The 15,500-nt window shown below is 52.6% G+C and overlaps 1 protein-coding gene across 6 annotated transcripts in view; it reads right to left on the reverse strand.

Annotated features, from left to right (window-relative positions):
* Nucleotides 1-15,500, reverse strand: part of SYNE3 (spectrin repeat containing nuclear envelope family member 3) — a 107,596-nt gene that overhangs the window by 38,086 nt on the left and 54,010 nt on the right. For all 6 annotated transcript variants that reach the window (XM_049898456.1, XM_049898457.1, XM_049898454.1 and 3 more), the window contains exons 2-4: nucleotides 14,052-14,209; nucleotides 8,052-8,224; nucleotides 6,005-6,314 (exon numbers count right to left, since the gene is read on the reverse strand). In XM_049898456.1, the coding sequence (XP_049754413.1) occupies nucleotides 6,005-6,314; nucleotides 8,052-8,224; nucleotides 14,052-14,195 (627 nt within the window). In that variant the 5' untranslated portion in view covers nucleotides 14,196-14,209. The remainder of the gene's footprint in view (nucleotides 1-6,004; nucleotides 6,315-8,051; nucleotides 8,225-14,051; nucleotides 14,210-15,500) is intronic.

Here is a 15,500-nt window from a genome sequence, read left to right on the forward strand (position 1 = left end):
GCCCAGGGAGCAAGCCAGGGCCAAGTGGACATCTCCTGCCCCATTACACGCCGTCTTCAGGGTGTGGAAATAAAAAACATCTCCCCCCTTCCTTATGAATGCAGGGGTGGAGTCATCTCTCCTTCCAGCCAATCCTACCTGGGTTCTAACCACACAAAGGACAAGGCTGTGTCCTGGGGTGGCTGACATTTGGGGAAATGACAGTATTCCTGCTGTCACCCACTGTGCACCTAGAGACTCCGGTTTTCAAAACACAGGCCGTCACAGTACCCCCTCCTCAAGCCCTCCATGGCTCCCTACTGCCCCCAGTTTGGGTCCAAGCCCCGTAGCCAGGCCCCTGCTGTGGCTTGTGGTGCAGTAGTCAAGATCCTGGGCCCAGATGCCCTGCTGCTTGTGGCTCATACTTAACCTCCTTGTGCCTCAGTTTCCTCACCAGCCACATTGGGGTGCAGAAATCTCGTTGCCATAGAGTTGATCCTGACTCATAGTGATCCCACAGGACAGAGCAGAACTGCTCCATAGGGTTTCCAAGGCTGTAATCAAAGGTCAGAGAAGCAGACTGCCACATCTTTCTCCTTCGGAGCAGCTGGAGGGTTTGAACCGCCGACCTTTTGGTTAGCAGCTGTACTGCCAGGACTTCTTGCATTGGGGTGCAGCGCGGATTAAATAAGTCAGTGCTCACAAACCCCTAGAACAGCACCTGGCAGAGAGTAAGAGCTTAATAGCTGTGTGACCAGTTACCAGTTGCTGTCAACCCCAGCTCACGGAGACCCCAAGTTTGTCAGAGTAGAACTGTGCCCCAAAGGGTTTTCAATGGCTCATTTTGCAGAAGCAGACCACCAGGCCTTTGCAAAGGTAGAGGTGCCTTTGGGCGGACTCAAACTTCCAACCTTTGGGCTAGCAGCTGAGCACATTAACGGTTTGCACCACCTGTGGACTCCGTCATAACTGTGAGTCACTATTTGTTGTCTCCCCCCCGCCCCACACCCCGTGTTCTTGTCACAGTCAGTGAGGCACGGCCCAGTCACGTCTCTCGCCTCTGCAGCTGCCAGTCACACGGATGGGATGTCTTGCTACCGCTCCTCAACCCTTTCTCCCATGTGCAGGTACCCCCCAGGGAATGTTAACCACCAGGCACCCCCTTCTCTGAAGCTCTGCCCTGAGTCCCGGGCTGAATTAACGGCCTTCCCTGTGTGTTCTCCAAACACCGGGACCAGCCCATCACAGCGCTTGTCCACTGCATCATGCCAAGTTCCTAATCAACCAGGAAGCAGGAGCTCCCTACAGACCAGGCTGCCCTTGATGATCGTGTCCCCTCCCACGTGCTCTCTGAACGCTCCCTGAATTGTAGGAAGACTAAGCACTGAGTGCCAGGCCCTGCCTGCATCTGGAGGGGCATTCTCAAGAAGTGAGTCAAGGACTCAAGAAGAGTCAAAAAACTTCCCTGACTATTTATTTTTTATATGCCTTTCCCTCCCTTTGAGAAGCTCCTCACCAAATCTAGAAATACTAAACTAATTCATTTCAGCCTTTGTAACCACCATCCCAAGTGGGAAAAAAACACTCCCATTTTATGGACGGGAAAACCAGGGCTCAGACCCAAGTCTCTCAGTGAAGAGATAAGAGGCTCTCTTTCCTCCACCCTCAGGGCAGTGAGGCTCGGCACGTCAACAGCTGGGAACGGCAGACGGAAAAACACCAGAGCTGCCAGGTGACACAGTGGCGAAGTGCTCGGCTGCTAACCGGGAGAAAGACATGGCAGTCTGTTTCCATGAAGATTGCAGCTTTGGAAACCCAAGGGGTAGTTCTGCTGTGTCCTATAGGGTTGCTATGAATTGGATTTGACTGGACGTCAATGAGGCCTTTATTCCAGACTGGACTCTGAGACAGTGACCGTCTTCTTTTTTGTCTCTGTCCAACTACTCTGAGGACGACGCTGGACTGACAGCAGGTTTCCCTGATGGCTCCCCGTTCCTGAGGGATTACTTGCATCCGTTAAAACCCTCCCAGGTTCATCACATGCCATTATGCACAGCATGTGTCGGGACTTAATTTCTCTTTCTGACTGAGAACATAAAAAAAAAAAAAAAATTCATAGCACACTTCATTTATCCACTCATCTCTCGATGGACATTTGGGCTGTTTGCACCTCTGGTATTGTGAATAGTACATGTGTTTGTGTCATTGCTTTCAAGTCTCGTGGGTATATCTCTAGGAGTGGAGTTGCTGGGTCATATGGTGGAAGTGTGGGCTGGCAGCTCCACGTGTAAACGATGAGGTGCTGGCACTGGGCAAGGCCAAGAGTAAATAAAAGTCTTGGTGACGGGGAGCAGGCGCGAGGACGAGAGCATGCCGGGCAGGCAGGGATCCAGAGGAGAGCCGGGCCAGGCATAACAACCACAGAGCCCAATCGGCCGGGCCAGCTAGCGGCATCAGAGGGTGACAGGGTGACAGATGGGAGGGGCTCAGCTCCTCGTTAGACCAAACAATGAAAGCACCTGAGGCCAGCGGAGCTCTCAAGGCTGCCAACACCTGGCCGATGAGCAGAGGCCGCAGGATTTATGTCTCTGCACAGGGCTGCACGGTGACGCCTCTGAATCAGAGCCAAGACCCAGACAAGAGAGCTCTCTGAAAGCTTCGTGCGAAGCAGGGCCGGAGGATGCTGAGATTCACCTTGCGCATCAAAAAACTGATTCAGTGGGTTCAAAACACACAAACACAACAAAACCCCCTAGCAAGTGGCCTGCTACATTCAGGAGTGTGTTGCTGATCTTGGTGGCTAGGGGCTTTAACGCCAGGCTGGGAGAGCAAGGGCTCTGGGCCCCACAGGGGATGGAGACCACGCAGACAGGAAGGACCCCCAAATGGCTGCCCCCTCAGTCCAAGGGTGAACTAGAAAAACAATCCGCCCACCAACACAATCCAAGAAGAAACCTTGTGTCTTTCAGCCTGGGCTCTGGGCAAAAAAAGAAAAACCAGAGTTTGGAACCAAAGTTCTGTTCTATAATTTTTGCTTCAGGTTCACATTTAGAACACCTGCTTGATTCAGGAACCCCCCAAGACAGTACACTGATGTGAAAATAGAAATCAGGAAGGTGAACTCCTGGGGATCCTGGCAGAAGCAAACACCAGACCAGCCCTTCTGAGGACACGCCCCAGCCCCCCCAGCCACACAGGGCTCTGCAGAAAAAGCCTGCTTAGGGTGAGTTCACAGCTCCAACTCACAAGGCCCCCAAGGGAACAACTCACCATGTCAGGAGACACAAACACAGCTACTTGAACAACCTGATGGAGATTGTGAGATAGCTATGCTTTGAATGATTACAGATATAATAGTACAGAAGGGATGCACAATTTAAGCAAAAAAAAAAAAAAATTTCATATATATGGAAGGAAGAAAGGGAGGGAGGGAGGGAAGGAGGGAGAGAGAGAAAGAAAGAGTGTGCTCCCCGTTACCTCCACCTGGTCCTGTGGGGGGTGGGGGGCGGAATTTATCAGACATGAGAGAGAGAGGAAAGGAGGAAGGAAGGGAGGGAGGGAGGGAGGAGGGAGGAGAGAAGAAAGGAATCAACATAATAAAGAATTAAATGGAATTTCTAAAAATAAAAAAATAATACTGGAATTTAATAACTAAACAGACCGGTTAAAAATCAAGGCAAGAATGAGGTGAGGGAATGGGGGCCCTGGGTGGGCAGAGGGATTGAGAGAAAGGGCAGGAGGGAGCGGAGGAGGAGAGGCTAGAAGACCAGAGGGTAGTAGGGCAGAGAGAGAGAGGGAGGGAGGGAGGGAGGAAGAGGGTCTGCCTGAGGTGAGGCAATGGCCTGCCTCTTCCTGAATGCACCTCCCCAGACAAGCCAACTCCAGCTCCACCTCTAATCCCCAAATCAAAAGGCACCAATGATGTGAGGTGGCCTTGACCAAGGGGAGATTTAGCCCCATCTCCCAAGGTGCCCCCCTTGTGTTTTCATACCTCTTCTGGCATCCATCCACCATTCCATCTCTGAGTCCCACCCTCGACTGACCAGGCTGAGGGAGGTGCCCACCCCTAAAGCAGGGCCACAGGGCAGCAGATGCAGGGTGTGTTAGCTGAGAGAATGGGGGGGTCTCTTGAGCAGTGCCTCAGACGGAACGGCGCCCACTGCCCCTCTGTGTGCCAGGCCCTCCTTCTCCCTGCCTTAGCCACTAACTCCAACCTCAGCTTCCAGCCTGACACCACCCGTCCAGGAAGCAGCTCCCCATGGGGGTGACTGGCACTGGGGCCAGGAGCCTGCTTGAAGCCAGGCAGGCCTGAGCTGAGTCCTGGCTGGTACTTGGACAAGTCACCCACCTCCTGGGCTGCTTCTTCCTCCTGTGTTAAATGAGCATAACAGTAGCACTCCTCTGAGGAGGCTGTGAGGGTAAAGGGAAGCATGGATGCAGAAGGCGCCACACAAAGCCTGCTATTCCTTTGTACTTGATAAACACTGGCTGCTGTTTCTGCCTCCACCCCCGCTGCAATGATCATTAAAAAAAATTAGCACCCAACAAATATAAAATATATATTATGTGCCTCTATGTGCCATACACTATGCTGGGAACTTAATGGTGTGCAAAACAGTCCCTGTGAAGCTTGCTGATTAATAGGGGAGAAAGATGATAAACAAGTAAAGGCAAAAATACACAATGTAATTACAATTTTTGGTAAGTGCTATTATGGAGGAAACCCTGGTGGCGTAGTGGTTAGCTATTATGGAAAGAACAGGCCTCTGTGGCAGAGAACAAACGGGGTTCTTCCCTTAGGCTGAGGGGGGTCAGCAAAGGTTTTTCCAAGGTGGTGACACTATTAATATTATTCTAAACATAACCATCATTTGGGAAGCGTTCCCTAACAGGGCAGAGAGTGAGTCTTATTAATTCCTGTATCCTCAGTACCTAGACAAGGACGGGGACCAGCGCCTGACCCAGAGATGGTCCCCGTGAATGTTTGTGAAGAGAACAAGCAGAGGGAGGGGTTGGGTGGTTAGGTGGATGCTGGGTGGTTTTATAGATGGATGGGCAGGAGGCTGAGGAAGGGATGGACTGATGGCTGAGTGGCTGAGTAAACGAGTAGTAGATGGATGAATGGGGAGAGATAGTAGGTGGGGAGAGGGCTGGTGGATGGGGAGATGGAAAATGGGTGGGTGGGTAGTTGGGTGGTAGGTGGGTAAAGAGTGGGAGGGCATATGCATGGTAGGTAATGGGTGGATGGGTGGGCAGATGGTGGAGGGGTGGGTAGATGGTGGAGGGTAGATGGAAAACTAGTACGTTGGTAGTTACATGGTGGGTGGGTGGCTGGGTAGATGGCTAACAGGTAGATACCAAGTGAGGTAGGTGGGTGGAGGAGCAGGTAGTGGGTGGGCAGTAAATAGGGAAGAGATGGACCAGTGAATGGGTGGGTGAAGAGGAGGATGGGTTGGTGGGCAGGTGAGTAAGTAGATACATGAACAGGTGGGTGTCTATTTGAATAAACAAATAGGGGACTGGTTAAGTGGGTATGGAGGTAGATGTGTGTGGGGGTAGACAGATGGACAGGAGGGTGGCTAGATGGATGGATGTTGAGTAGGTAAATGGATGAGTGGTGGTGGGCAGGTAGGTGAGTGGATTGTGGATTGGGGGGTTGGGTAGGTTAGTGGGGTGTGGAAATAGATGGGTGAGTGGGTAGATACATGGATAGGAGATGGGTAGATGGTTGGGTGGCGGATGAGCAGATAGATGAATGGTGGGTGAGTCGATGATGGCAAAGTTAGGTAGATGGAAGGGTGGTGGATGGGCAGATGGATGGATTACGAGTGAATTGGTGATGGGTAAGTTGGTGGATGGGTAGATGGATAGGTGGCCAGATAGATAGATGACCAGTAGGTATGTAGCGAGTGGTGGGTGAGTAGACAGCTGAATGGACAGTTAGTGAGTAAATGGGTGGCCGGATGGGTAGATAGTGGGTAGACAGATAGATAGGTGAGTGAAGATACAGCCAGCCAAGCCTCACCTGGGCTTTAACCTTCACGGCATCATACTCGGCCTTCATCCTCTTCTGGGCATCTTCGTCCACGCTGGGGTCCCCGATCCTGTTGAATAGGGCAGCTGCCTCCTCCAGCAGTCGGTCCAGGAGCACAGCCTGGTTGTCCACGTTGTGTAGCAGCACCTGGGCGTGGCTCAGCTGCCACTGCTTCTCCTTCAGGCCCAGCTGCAGCTCCACTTGGGGCTCCAGGGTCACCATCATCTTCTGGAACCAGCGGTAGAACTCATCTTGGGCCAACAGGTATTCGCTCCAGTGCAGCCACACCCACTCGATGCGGCTGTGAACACGGTGGGGGGGCGGGGGCTGTGAACCCAACTCACTTGGCTCCAGGTAGGGGACCAGGCCACTGCCTCCCTCCCAACACTAGAGGGTGGGTTGATGGGGCAGTGACACCCTCTCTGGGCCTCAGAGCCCCCGGGCAGCCTGTTAACACTCTAGACTGGGCCCTACCTCCGTCATACTGGATAAGACCCTACTGTCCTGTAAATGCAAACCCTGGTGGTGTAGTGGTTAAGAGCTATGGTTGCCAATCAAAAGGCTGGCAGTTAGAATCCACCAGATGCTCCTTGGAAACCATATAGGGGTAGTTCTACTCTGTCCTATAGGGTCACTATGAGTCAGGATCAACTCGATGGCAATGGGTTTGTTTTGTTTTGTTTTTTGTCCTGTAAATAAGTTCCATGGGTGGGGCAAGGAGCAGGCAAAAAAAAAAAAAAAACCAAACCAGTTGTTGTCCAGCTCATGGCAACCCCATGTTACGGAATAGAACTGCACTGCATAGGGTTTTCAAGGCTATGGCCTTTTGGAAGCAGATTGCCAGGTCTTTCTTCCAAGGCACCTCTGTCTGTATTCGGACCACCAACCTTCTGGTTAGTAGTCGAGCACTTAACTGTTTGTACCGCTGAGGGACTAAGAAGCAGGCAGGGGGCCCAGATTCCAGACCCATTCTGGGAAGCACCAGCCTTGGTGATGCAGCTTGGCGAGTCCTTAGCCACCTACACCCCAAATTCTAGCCCTGAACTCCCATTATCCATGCACAGTCACTCCTGGCCATTTCTCTCTGGCATTGGGACTCGGAGCTCAGTCACACCAGGCTCTTAACACACGTGTGTGCACTAACAGTCCCAGAAGACTGCACTGGGGAGTCGTCAGTTAATTCATGGAGGACAATTGGATCTGTGGGCTTCTTAGGGCTCGGGGGATGGGAGGGGGCTAGGTCTGCATGGGGGTCCCAACAATGCCATGAACTCACTGCATAACCCTGCCTCGTCATCGGCCTCAGTTTCCTCATCCGTAATAGGGAGATGGCCCTCTCTCTCTCCAGCCAGCATCACCCCACTTTGTTTGGAATTTCCAGAGAAAAGTTTTGGAAAGCAGAAAGCACTGTGCAGAGTACGCCTCAGGCGCCATTCACGTTCTCATTTTATAAAGACGGAGAGGATGCTGGCAGCAGCTCTTTCCTGAGGGCCTACTGTGTGCCAAACATGGGGGCTTGCTCTTGACACATTTGTTATCTCCTTCCAGCCTCCTAACGGCCATCGAGGGACACTTAATATCCTCCTTGCCCAGATGAGGAGACTGAGGGTCAGAGAGGCCTGAGTAACTTTCCCAAGGCCCTTCAGGAAATAACCAGCAGAATAGGGGTCAATCCCAGGTCGGCCTGACTCTTCCTTCCCTACTGAGCGCTGGCTCCTCCAATGACCTGGCTCCCAGATGCAGGCAGAGAATCGGGGCTAACGTGCTAGCAAAGCACCAAACATTCTTACTCCAGAGGCCTTGCTCCTCGGCTGGAAGGTGCACACATGGCAAGTCCACTAAGAATTGTTGGCAAACCATGCAGGTCCCCAGCGACCACTCTCACTATTAAGCTTGATTGTAATTAGAAGGAGGCAGGCAGGGCTGGCCCCAATCCCAGGAGAACATCCTGTACCCAGCCTTCCCAGGCCTGGAAAACGGCCCTTAGGTGGAGGCCTGGGGCCAGTGTGGTGGTAGGCAAGCAGGGTCAGTGTCCTACCTGTGACAGTGAGTCATGTAGGTAACCGTCTCCTCCCACTGGGCTTTGATGTTCTTCAGCCGGACCAGGATCTCGGGCTTCTGGTCCTCGAGGCAGCATGCCAGGAGGGCTTCGGCCGAGCATAGCACCAGCTCCACCTTCACGCGGCCTTCGGGCTCCAGTTGGCATATTTTCTGTGGGGACACAAAAGCCAGTTTCCTGGGTGTAGGCAAGGTGTAAACAGGCACAGGCATAGGAAGGCAATGCCATGGTGGAGAGCCAGGACTCTGAGGCCAGAGCAGCTGGGGTTCAAATCGTGGCCCCTGCACCCCTCTTCTGTGGTCTTGGCTGGCCTGCCTAGAGGTTCCAAGGTGGAAGGAAGGAGCAATGATGCAGAGGAGCACAGAAGCACCCCTGGGTGTCTGGGGAGTGTCAGCGCCCACCCTCCTTCCCTCCTTGGCCCATTTCTACTCCGTGAGCTAAGGTAAGCTTCATGGTCCTGTTTACTTATCCGCAATATGAAGGTATGAGTAGTATCCACCTTCCAGTTTGGAGGGCTTGTTTGGGGGTTAAATGGGAACATGCACGCAAAGTGCTTGTCACAGTGTGTGGCTGCCGCGAGAATCTGCCCCTCAGATCCACTGCAGGACGAGGGCCTGGGGCCTCACCTCTGTGTCTGCACTGAGCCCCCATCCCAGCAGCCCAAAGCTGCACCCAGCCAGTGCCCACGGTCGCAGGAACACAAAGGCAAGTCTGCTCCTGGGAGGCGTCAGGCTCCTCTGATGGGTGACTTTGGCTCAAGGGCTCCCCCACGGCCTTGCCAAGCTCTCCTTAGAACCACTGCCCTGCAGCCTGAGCCGCTCCCCCGCCCTCCTTCCCCTCCCCTCTGCTGGAATGGATCCAACAGGCCTGGGCCAGGTTTTCTCCCAGCCTTTCCAGGCCCCCCATGTTCCCTCTGCAGCTTTTCCCTCAACACGTCATGCGTTTAATTGCATCTAGGTGCCAACTTCTTGGAGGACCAAGACTAACACACACCGTCCACAAATTGTTGGTCTTCAATCAACACTAGCTAATGTCGTTATGGAGCCCTGGTTGCCCAGTGGTTAAGAGCTATGGCGAGCTATGGCAAGCTAGGGCCGCTGACCAAAAGTCCACAGTTCAAATTCACCAGCTGCTCCTTGGAAACGGACGGCGTTGCTATGAGTCTGAATTGACTCGATGACAATGAGTTTGGTTTCGGTTTTATTGTCATTATAGGCACAGGACCGGGGATCGTTTTGTTCTGTTATACATAAGGTCGCCGCGAGTCAGAGCTGACTGAGTGGCAACTAACAACAACACCATTGTTACTACTACCCTTCGTTTCATCAGTACAGGGCAGCTACAGCTTGGTCTCTGTAGTCACATATGACTGTATTCCAACTCCAGTTCCTCTCCCTACTCCATGTGACCTTCGTCAAGGTACTTAAATTCTCTAGGCCGATGGAATGGGGGACGATAATGGTTATACCACCCAAGTGTTAGCAAGCATTAGGTAATACTTCAGGAGCCCCAGTGGTCCAACGGTTAAGCACTCGGCTGCTAAGAGAAAGACTGGTAGTTCAAACACACCAGCAGCTCCACGGGGGAAAAGACCCGGCAATCTGCTCTCGTAAAATTACAGCCGAGAAAACCCTACGGGGCAGTTCTACTCTGTCACTTGGGGTTGCTATGAATCGGAATCGACTGGAAGGCTCCCAACAACAACAGCAGGTAACACTTAGGTAACAGGAGAGCCGTTAGCACAGTGCCCAGCACATCCTATGTTCTCAATCACTAACGCTCAGCACTGGTATTATCTTTTACCGACCCTTCTGGTCTGTATTTATTGACGGCACAATACGCTCTAAAGCCCAGTGCCTGCTCCGCAGCCTGTCTCCCGGGGGCCGGTCTCAGATGGATGCCTCAGTGGCCTGGCTGTCTCTGACTCTTCTCTGGGGGAGGGGCTCTTTCTTATTAAAGCCACGCCACTGACAGCTGGGACCTTGGGCAGGGTCCCAGACACTCTGGGCCTCCCCTTCCTGTCCAGAGACAGTGATAAAAATCCCTGCTTGTCTACCTCGCAGGGCTATTATGATAGTAATTTCTAAATCCTATTAATTAATACCTAGTTTTTTTAATATTAACTAAAAGGAGCCCTGGTGGCATAGTGAAGTGCTTGGCTGCTAACCAAAAGGTCACATTGGTTCAAACCCACCAGCTGCTCCACCGGAGAAAGACGTAGCAGTCTGCTCCTGTGACGATTACAGCCTTGGAAATCCTATCGGGCAGTTCTACTCTGTCACGTGGGCTCGCTAGGAATCAGAATCGACTCAACGGTAATGACTTAATATTATTTATTCCAAAATTTAATAGTATTTTAATGTTTGTTTAAATATTTTTCAATTAGCCTTAATAATAAACCCATGGCTGTTGAGTTGATTCCGACTTATTGCGACCCTAAAGGACAGAGTAGAACTGCCCCATAGGGTTTCCAAGGAGCGCCTGGTGGATTCAAACTGCTGACTTTTGGTTAGCAGCCATAACTGTTAACCACTATGCCACCAGGGTTTCCATCCTTAATAATACTTGTTGTTAATTAAAATAATATTAAGTAATTTTAAAATTAATATAAAGTGATATACTTTGTAGAGGGCAGCAGTGATGCAGTGGTAGAACCTTTGTCTTCCACACGGGAGACCCAGGTTTGATTCCTGGCCCATGTACCTCACGTGCGGCCACCCCCCATCTGTCAGTGGGGACTTGCATGTTGCTATCATGCTGAATGGATTTTAGAGAGGCCTGGTGATCTACTTCCAAAAATTCAGCCAAAGAGAACCCTATGTAACACAACGGTCCAATCCACAACCAGTCACGGGGGTGGCGCAGAACTGGGCAACGTTTCGTTCCACTGTGCATGGGGTCACCACGAGTCGAAGGCCAACTTGATCGCAGCCAACAACAAAATATATTTTGTAAACTGTAGAGCAATTACGTAGGCTCTCCTGATGGTGATGATAGGATAGAGGGACTTCTCATCCTATACTTGTTATCAAAAAATGAAATTAGACAGGTCCATTCCACACGTCTGAAAGGCAGATAAGTGGGGTACAGGAGCAGGTAGAATGAAGGGCACCGAGATACCCCAAGACAGAGAAGGATGTTGCTTGGTTTGGTTTGGTGGGGAGGGGGTGGTGAGTGGCAGATGCGGTGGGGCCTCAGAGGGTAATGACTACTGCAAGCACCCAGACAGGGACCCCCAGGTCCTGCTATGACCAAGCAGCAGTGTGGACAATGGAAGTATGCAGGGTGACTAGTGTGGACTGAAGATTTGGGAGCCAACCCTGAACGTTCTAGACTGAGTAAGGTTACCCATCTCCCACCGCCTGGCATATTTCATACCACTCAGGAGTGGGGGTCCCACGAGGGATGAGGATGAATATCTTGCCACTCGAAGAGAAATTTAATTTGATTAATAATAATAATAAACCAGTTGCCACCAATTGAGCCGACTCATAGCGACCTCACGTGTGTCAGAGTGGAACTGTGCTCCATAGGGTTTTCAATGGCTGTCTTTTCTGAAGTGGGTCATCAGGTCTTTCTTCTGAGGCACGTCTCAGTGGACATGAACCTCTAACCTTTCAGTTAGCAGCCAAGCGAGTTAACCATTTGCACCACCCAGGGGCTCCAAAAATAATAGTAAAAGACATGATGGTACAGACACCCAGAGTTGTAGAGGAGACCTCATACCCACACTCCAAGTTAACACGATGGTTCTTGTTAGTTGCCGTTGAGTTGATTCTGACTCATGGCGACCCCACGTGTGCAGAGCAGAACTGTGTTCCATAGGGTTTCCAGGGCTGTGACCTTTCGGAAGCAGATTGCCAGGCCTTACTTCCAAGGCACCTCTGGGTAGGTTTGAACAGCCAGCCTTTGGGTTAGTAGCCCAGTGTTTCTGTTTGCGCCACCCAGGGACTCTAACAAGATGGAGACCTTGGTAATTCCCATTTTACCGATGAGGGCGCTGGGAACGCACAGGAGCCTTGAGCTTTGCGGAAGGAGTTGTTACAGCAGCCAAAGAGCTACCCAATCTAAGCTTGGGCCAAATGTGGTGCTGGAAATCGAGGGAGCCAGCAGTTTTGGGGAAGAAGCAAAATTCAGTCTCACTTGGCCACACCCAGAGGGAGGCAGCCAGGCCAGGAAAGTCCCAGTGAGGACACCCTGCCCCTTCCCTGATCTCTCCGCACCGCTACATCTCTGCTCTCCCGGATCCCCGTGAGGAAGGCACAGGCTGGACTCCGTGGCACAGTGCTCTTTGCTGGGTAGCGAGTTTGACGCTTCCTTGCCAAAGGGAGAAGAACTGGCTGGCCAGTCCCAAAGGTGGGCAGAACACCAGCCCCGACCTGGTCTGAGGCAGAAATACTTGCCCCGAAATATCAACAGGTAGGAGGTTTACTGTGTGCCTGGGCCAGGGGAGGCCAGAGTCTGCAACTTAACTGCAAGCCAAATTTCAGAAGTAGATTCTATCCTCCTTCGCTCTTTAGCTGGTGCAAGGTTCATGTACAGCCATCACCAGCAAGGATGCGGGCCAGGAGCACTTGGCAAGCGACACTTGGCCAGCTGGGAAGGTGCTCTGGGAACCCCCTCATAAAGTTGTTCCGATTTGAAGCAGCCAACAAGGGCAATAGTCAGGTGGGGGTTGGGTGGAGGGAAGGTCTCAGGGGCTGGGGAGAACCAGGAGACCTGGAATGGGGTTAATGGGGGCTCTCCTTGAACCCAGCCAAGACCTGCTGAGCACCTATTGTGTACCAGCACCATGCTGGGCACTGAGGGCCAGAATGGAGACATGGCCCAGAGGTCACAGGCTGGGGGCCTGGGCTGCAGACAGAGCACAGATGACAATGAAAAGAGCTGTGAGAGACTGCAAAGCATTACGGTCACTCCAGGGAGGAGTCTGGGGAAATCCAAGAAGGCTTCATGGAGGAGGTGGTGTTGGCACCAAACTTCGAGAGATGGTGCAGGCATTTGGAGATGGGGAGTTGAGCAAAGGTAGAAAAACAAGAAGTATTTAGGGATGGATGCATTTGGCTTTTGGAAGTCAAGCTCCGGGAAATGCTAGGATGCTCCTGATGGTGAAGAGGGCCTAGAATCGGGTGAGGAAGTGGCCTGGTGGAGACAAGCTCCTAGGGAAGGAGGTGTCGGCAGGGACCGCTGGCATGGGACGTATCTCAGTACCTGAAACCAAAAGAAACAATCGCCTCCACTTGCCCAGCCGTGCCGGCATGCCCTGCGCTGTGCCAAGTACGCCGACAGTTACTTGGTTCATTTCCTGTGCACACCCAGGCCCGGGCAGAAGGGCATTACCTGCAGAGGCAGCAGCAGGGCAAAGGCTGGGTGGTAGGAAACCCAGGAGGTTTCTGCCCTGTCAGTCACTTTAGCTTCACAGGCACTGAGCGCCTGCCTGGAGCCAGGTCAGGGGTAAAGCCGGACCCCAGCCTGGGCGGGGGTGGGGGGACTCGCAGGGCCACTCCTCACTGCGCAGAGCCCCCTCCTACCCGCTGAAGACAGACCTGGCCCACCCTACTCCTGGCAGGGACCTCAGCCGCAGGAAGCAGGGAAGGGGATGGGAAGCCAGCTCTGGGAAGCCAAGACTGGGCCACTGGAGCTGGGGTCCCACCTGCCTGCACAATTGTCCCCTGCCCCGGATGGCGGCGCCAAAGGACAAGCTCCAGTCCTTTACTCTCAAAATGCGGTCCTGGGGCCAGGAGTTTGGCCGTCACCTGGGAGCTTGTGAGAAATGTAGGCTCCTCCCCAGACTAGTGGATCAGAATCTGCACTTCAACAAAAATCCCCGGGAGACGTGAATACACCTCTAAGCTTGAGGGGCACTGGGCTAGTCCGCCCTGCCATCTAACAGACAGGAAACAGAGGCCTGGGGGTGGGGGTAGGGGGCACAGAGCTGGGGTGCAAATCAGTCCCAGCATGGAGCTGGCCTCTATGTACCTCGGTCTCACGTAGCCTGGCCTCCAGGGCGGTGCGGGGCCCCTGCGTGTTGTCATTGATCTGCAGCCGCTCCTCCACGGCCTCCATCCATGCCCGCGCCTCCTCCACGCTCCTGTTGAAGTCCTCCTGGGGCTGCTGTGTCATGGCACCTGTTGGGGCTGAGGGAAGGCCACATGAGACCAGGTCGGCAAGAATGCTGGGGGCTCTGGAGACACCCCAAAGCTGGCTGATGGGCTGGGGGTGGAGGACATACACTGGGGGCAGGCCTACACCCACCACCAATATCCCTGGGGTTCTGAGGTTGGGCAATACAGCCAGGGTCAAGTTAACAAACAGCCAGAGGACTGGAAACACTGGGGAGGGAAGGAAAACAAAACAGGTCTGGCCTCTCACATCTGTGGAGCAGGAGAGCAGGCCGGCACTAACCTGGCCAAGGTCGCTTTGGCCTCTCAGCTTCCCGCTCCCCTCCACCCCCTAACTGGGACCCAGAGGCAATGTTCTTCAGGTTCAAGTCCCCCCCAAAATTTATCTTAAAACTTATACAGGCTGAGATGTCTGTGGCTCATAAAGAATTTTTATTGGCATGGATCAAAAAGACTTCAGAATGTAATTTGTGGCTTTGGTCAAGCTGACGCCAGCCCTCAAACTTCACCTGAGATTAACACCTCAGTCTGGGGATGGCCAAGTACCAACGCCAGGTGTCTTGTCGATACTTCACTTGCACAGGTCCAGGGCAGCATGTTTCCCACCAAACCACCCACCCCCCACCTCCATTCTGCACCCGGAGCACCCACGGCCGATCCACTAACGAACACTAGCAATGAAACCCATTCCCATCTTGCCTCAGGCGACACTGCCTGCTGGCCTCGGTCTCCACTCAACCAGCCGCCCTTTGCCTGACTGCGCACTCTTCCCTCTCCCTAAACTGCAGGCTGTGGGGGCAACATCTCAGATTTTCCCATGTCACGTCATTAAAATCCCATGAGGCCTCGGCAACACTCTTCACTGCCCCAGTTCTGGTTGCCTGCTTGCAGTGACTACAGCCTGCTTTGGATTTAAGTCATTAATATCTGCATCTTATAGGAAATACCGTGTCTGGCTTATCCTCCAGTTTCCCAGAGCGCCGTGCTCTGCAAGTGTTGATAAAATAGCCCAGAATTGGTAGAAACGTGAATACATCAAGAAGCCCACCAGAGAATTTTTAAAATGGTGGAACCAAACTAGAAACAACCTAAATGCCCAATAATAGGCGATTATCTAAGTAAATTGGAGCCCTAGTGGTGGAGTGGCTGAGAAGTCTGGCTGCTAACCAAAAGGTCGACAGTACGAATCCACCAACCGCTCCTTGGAAACCCTGTGGGGCAGTTCTACTCTGTCCTATGAGGTCACTCGCTGTGAGTCGGAATCAACTCGATGACGATGGGTTTTTATTTAAGTAAATTATTTTAA

This window comes from Elephas maximus, chromosome 10 (assembly GCF_024166365.1).
Source record: "Elephas maximus indicus isolate mEleMax1 chromosome 10, mEleMax1 primary haplotype, whole genome shotgun sequence".
Taxonomy (NCBI): domain Eukaryota; kingdom Metazoa; phylum Chordata; class Mammalia; order Proboscidea; family Elephantidae; genus Elephas; species Elephas maximus.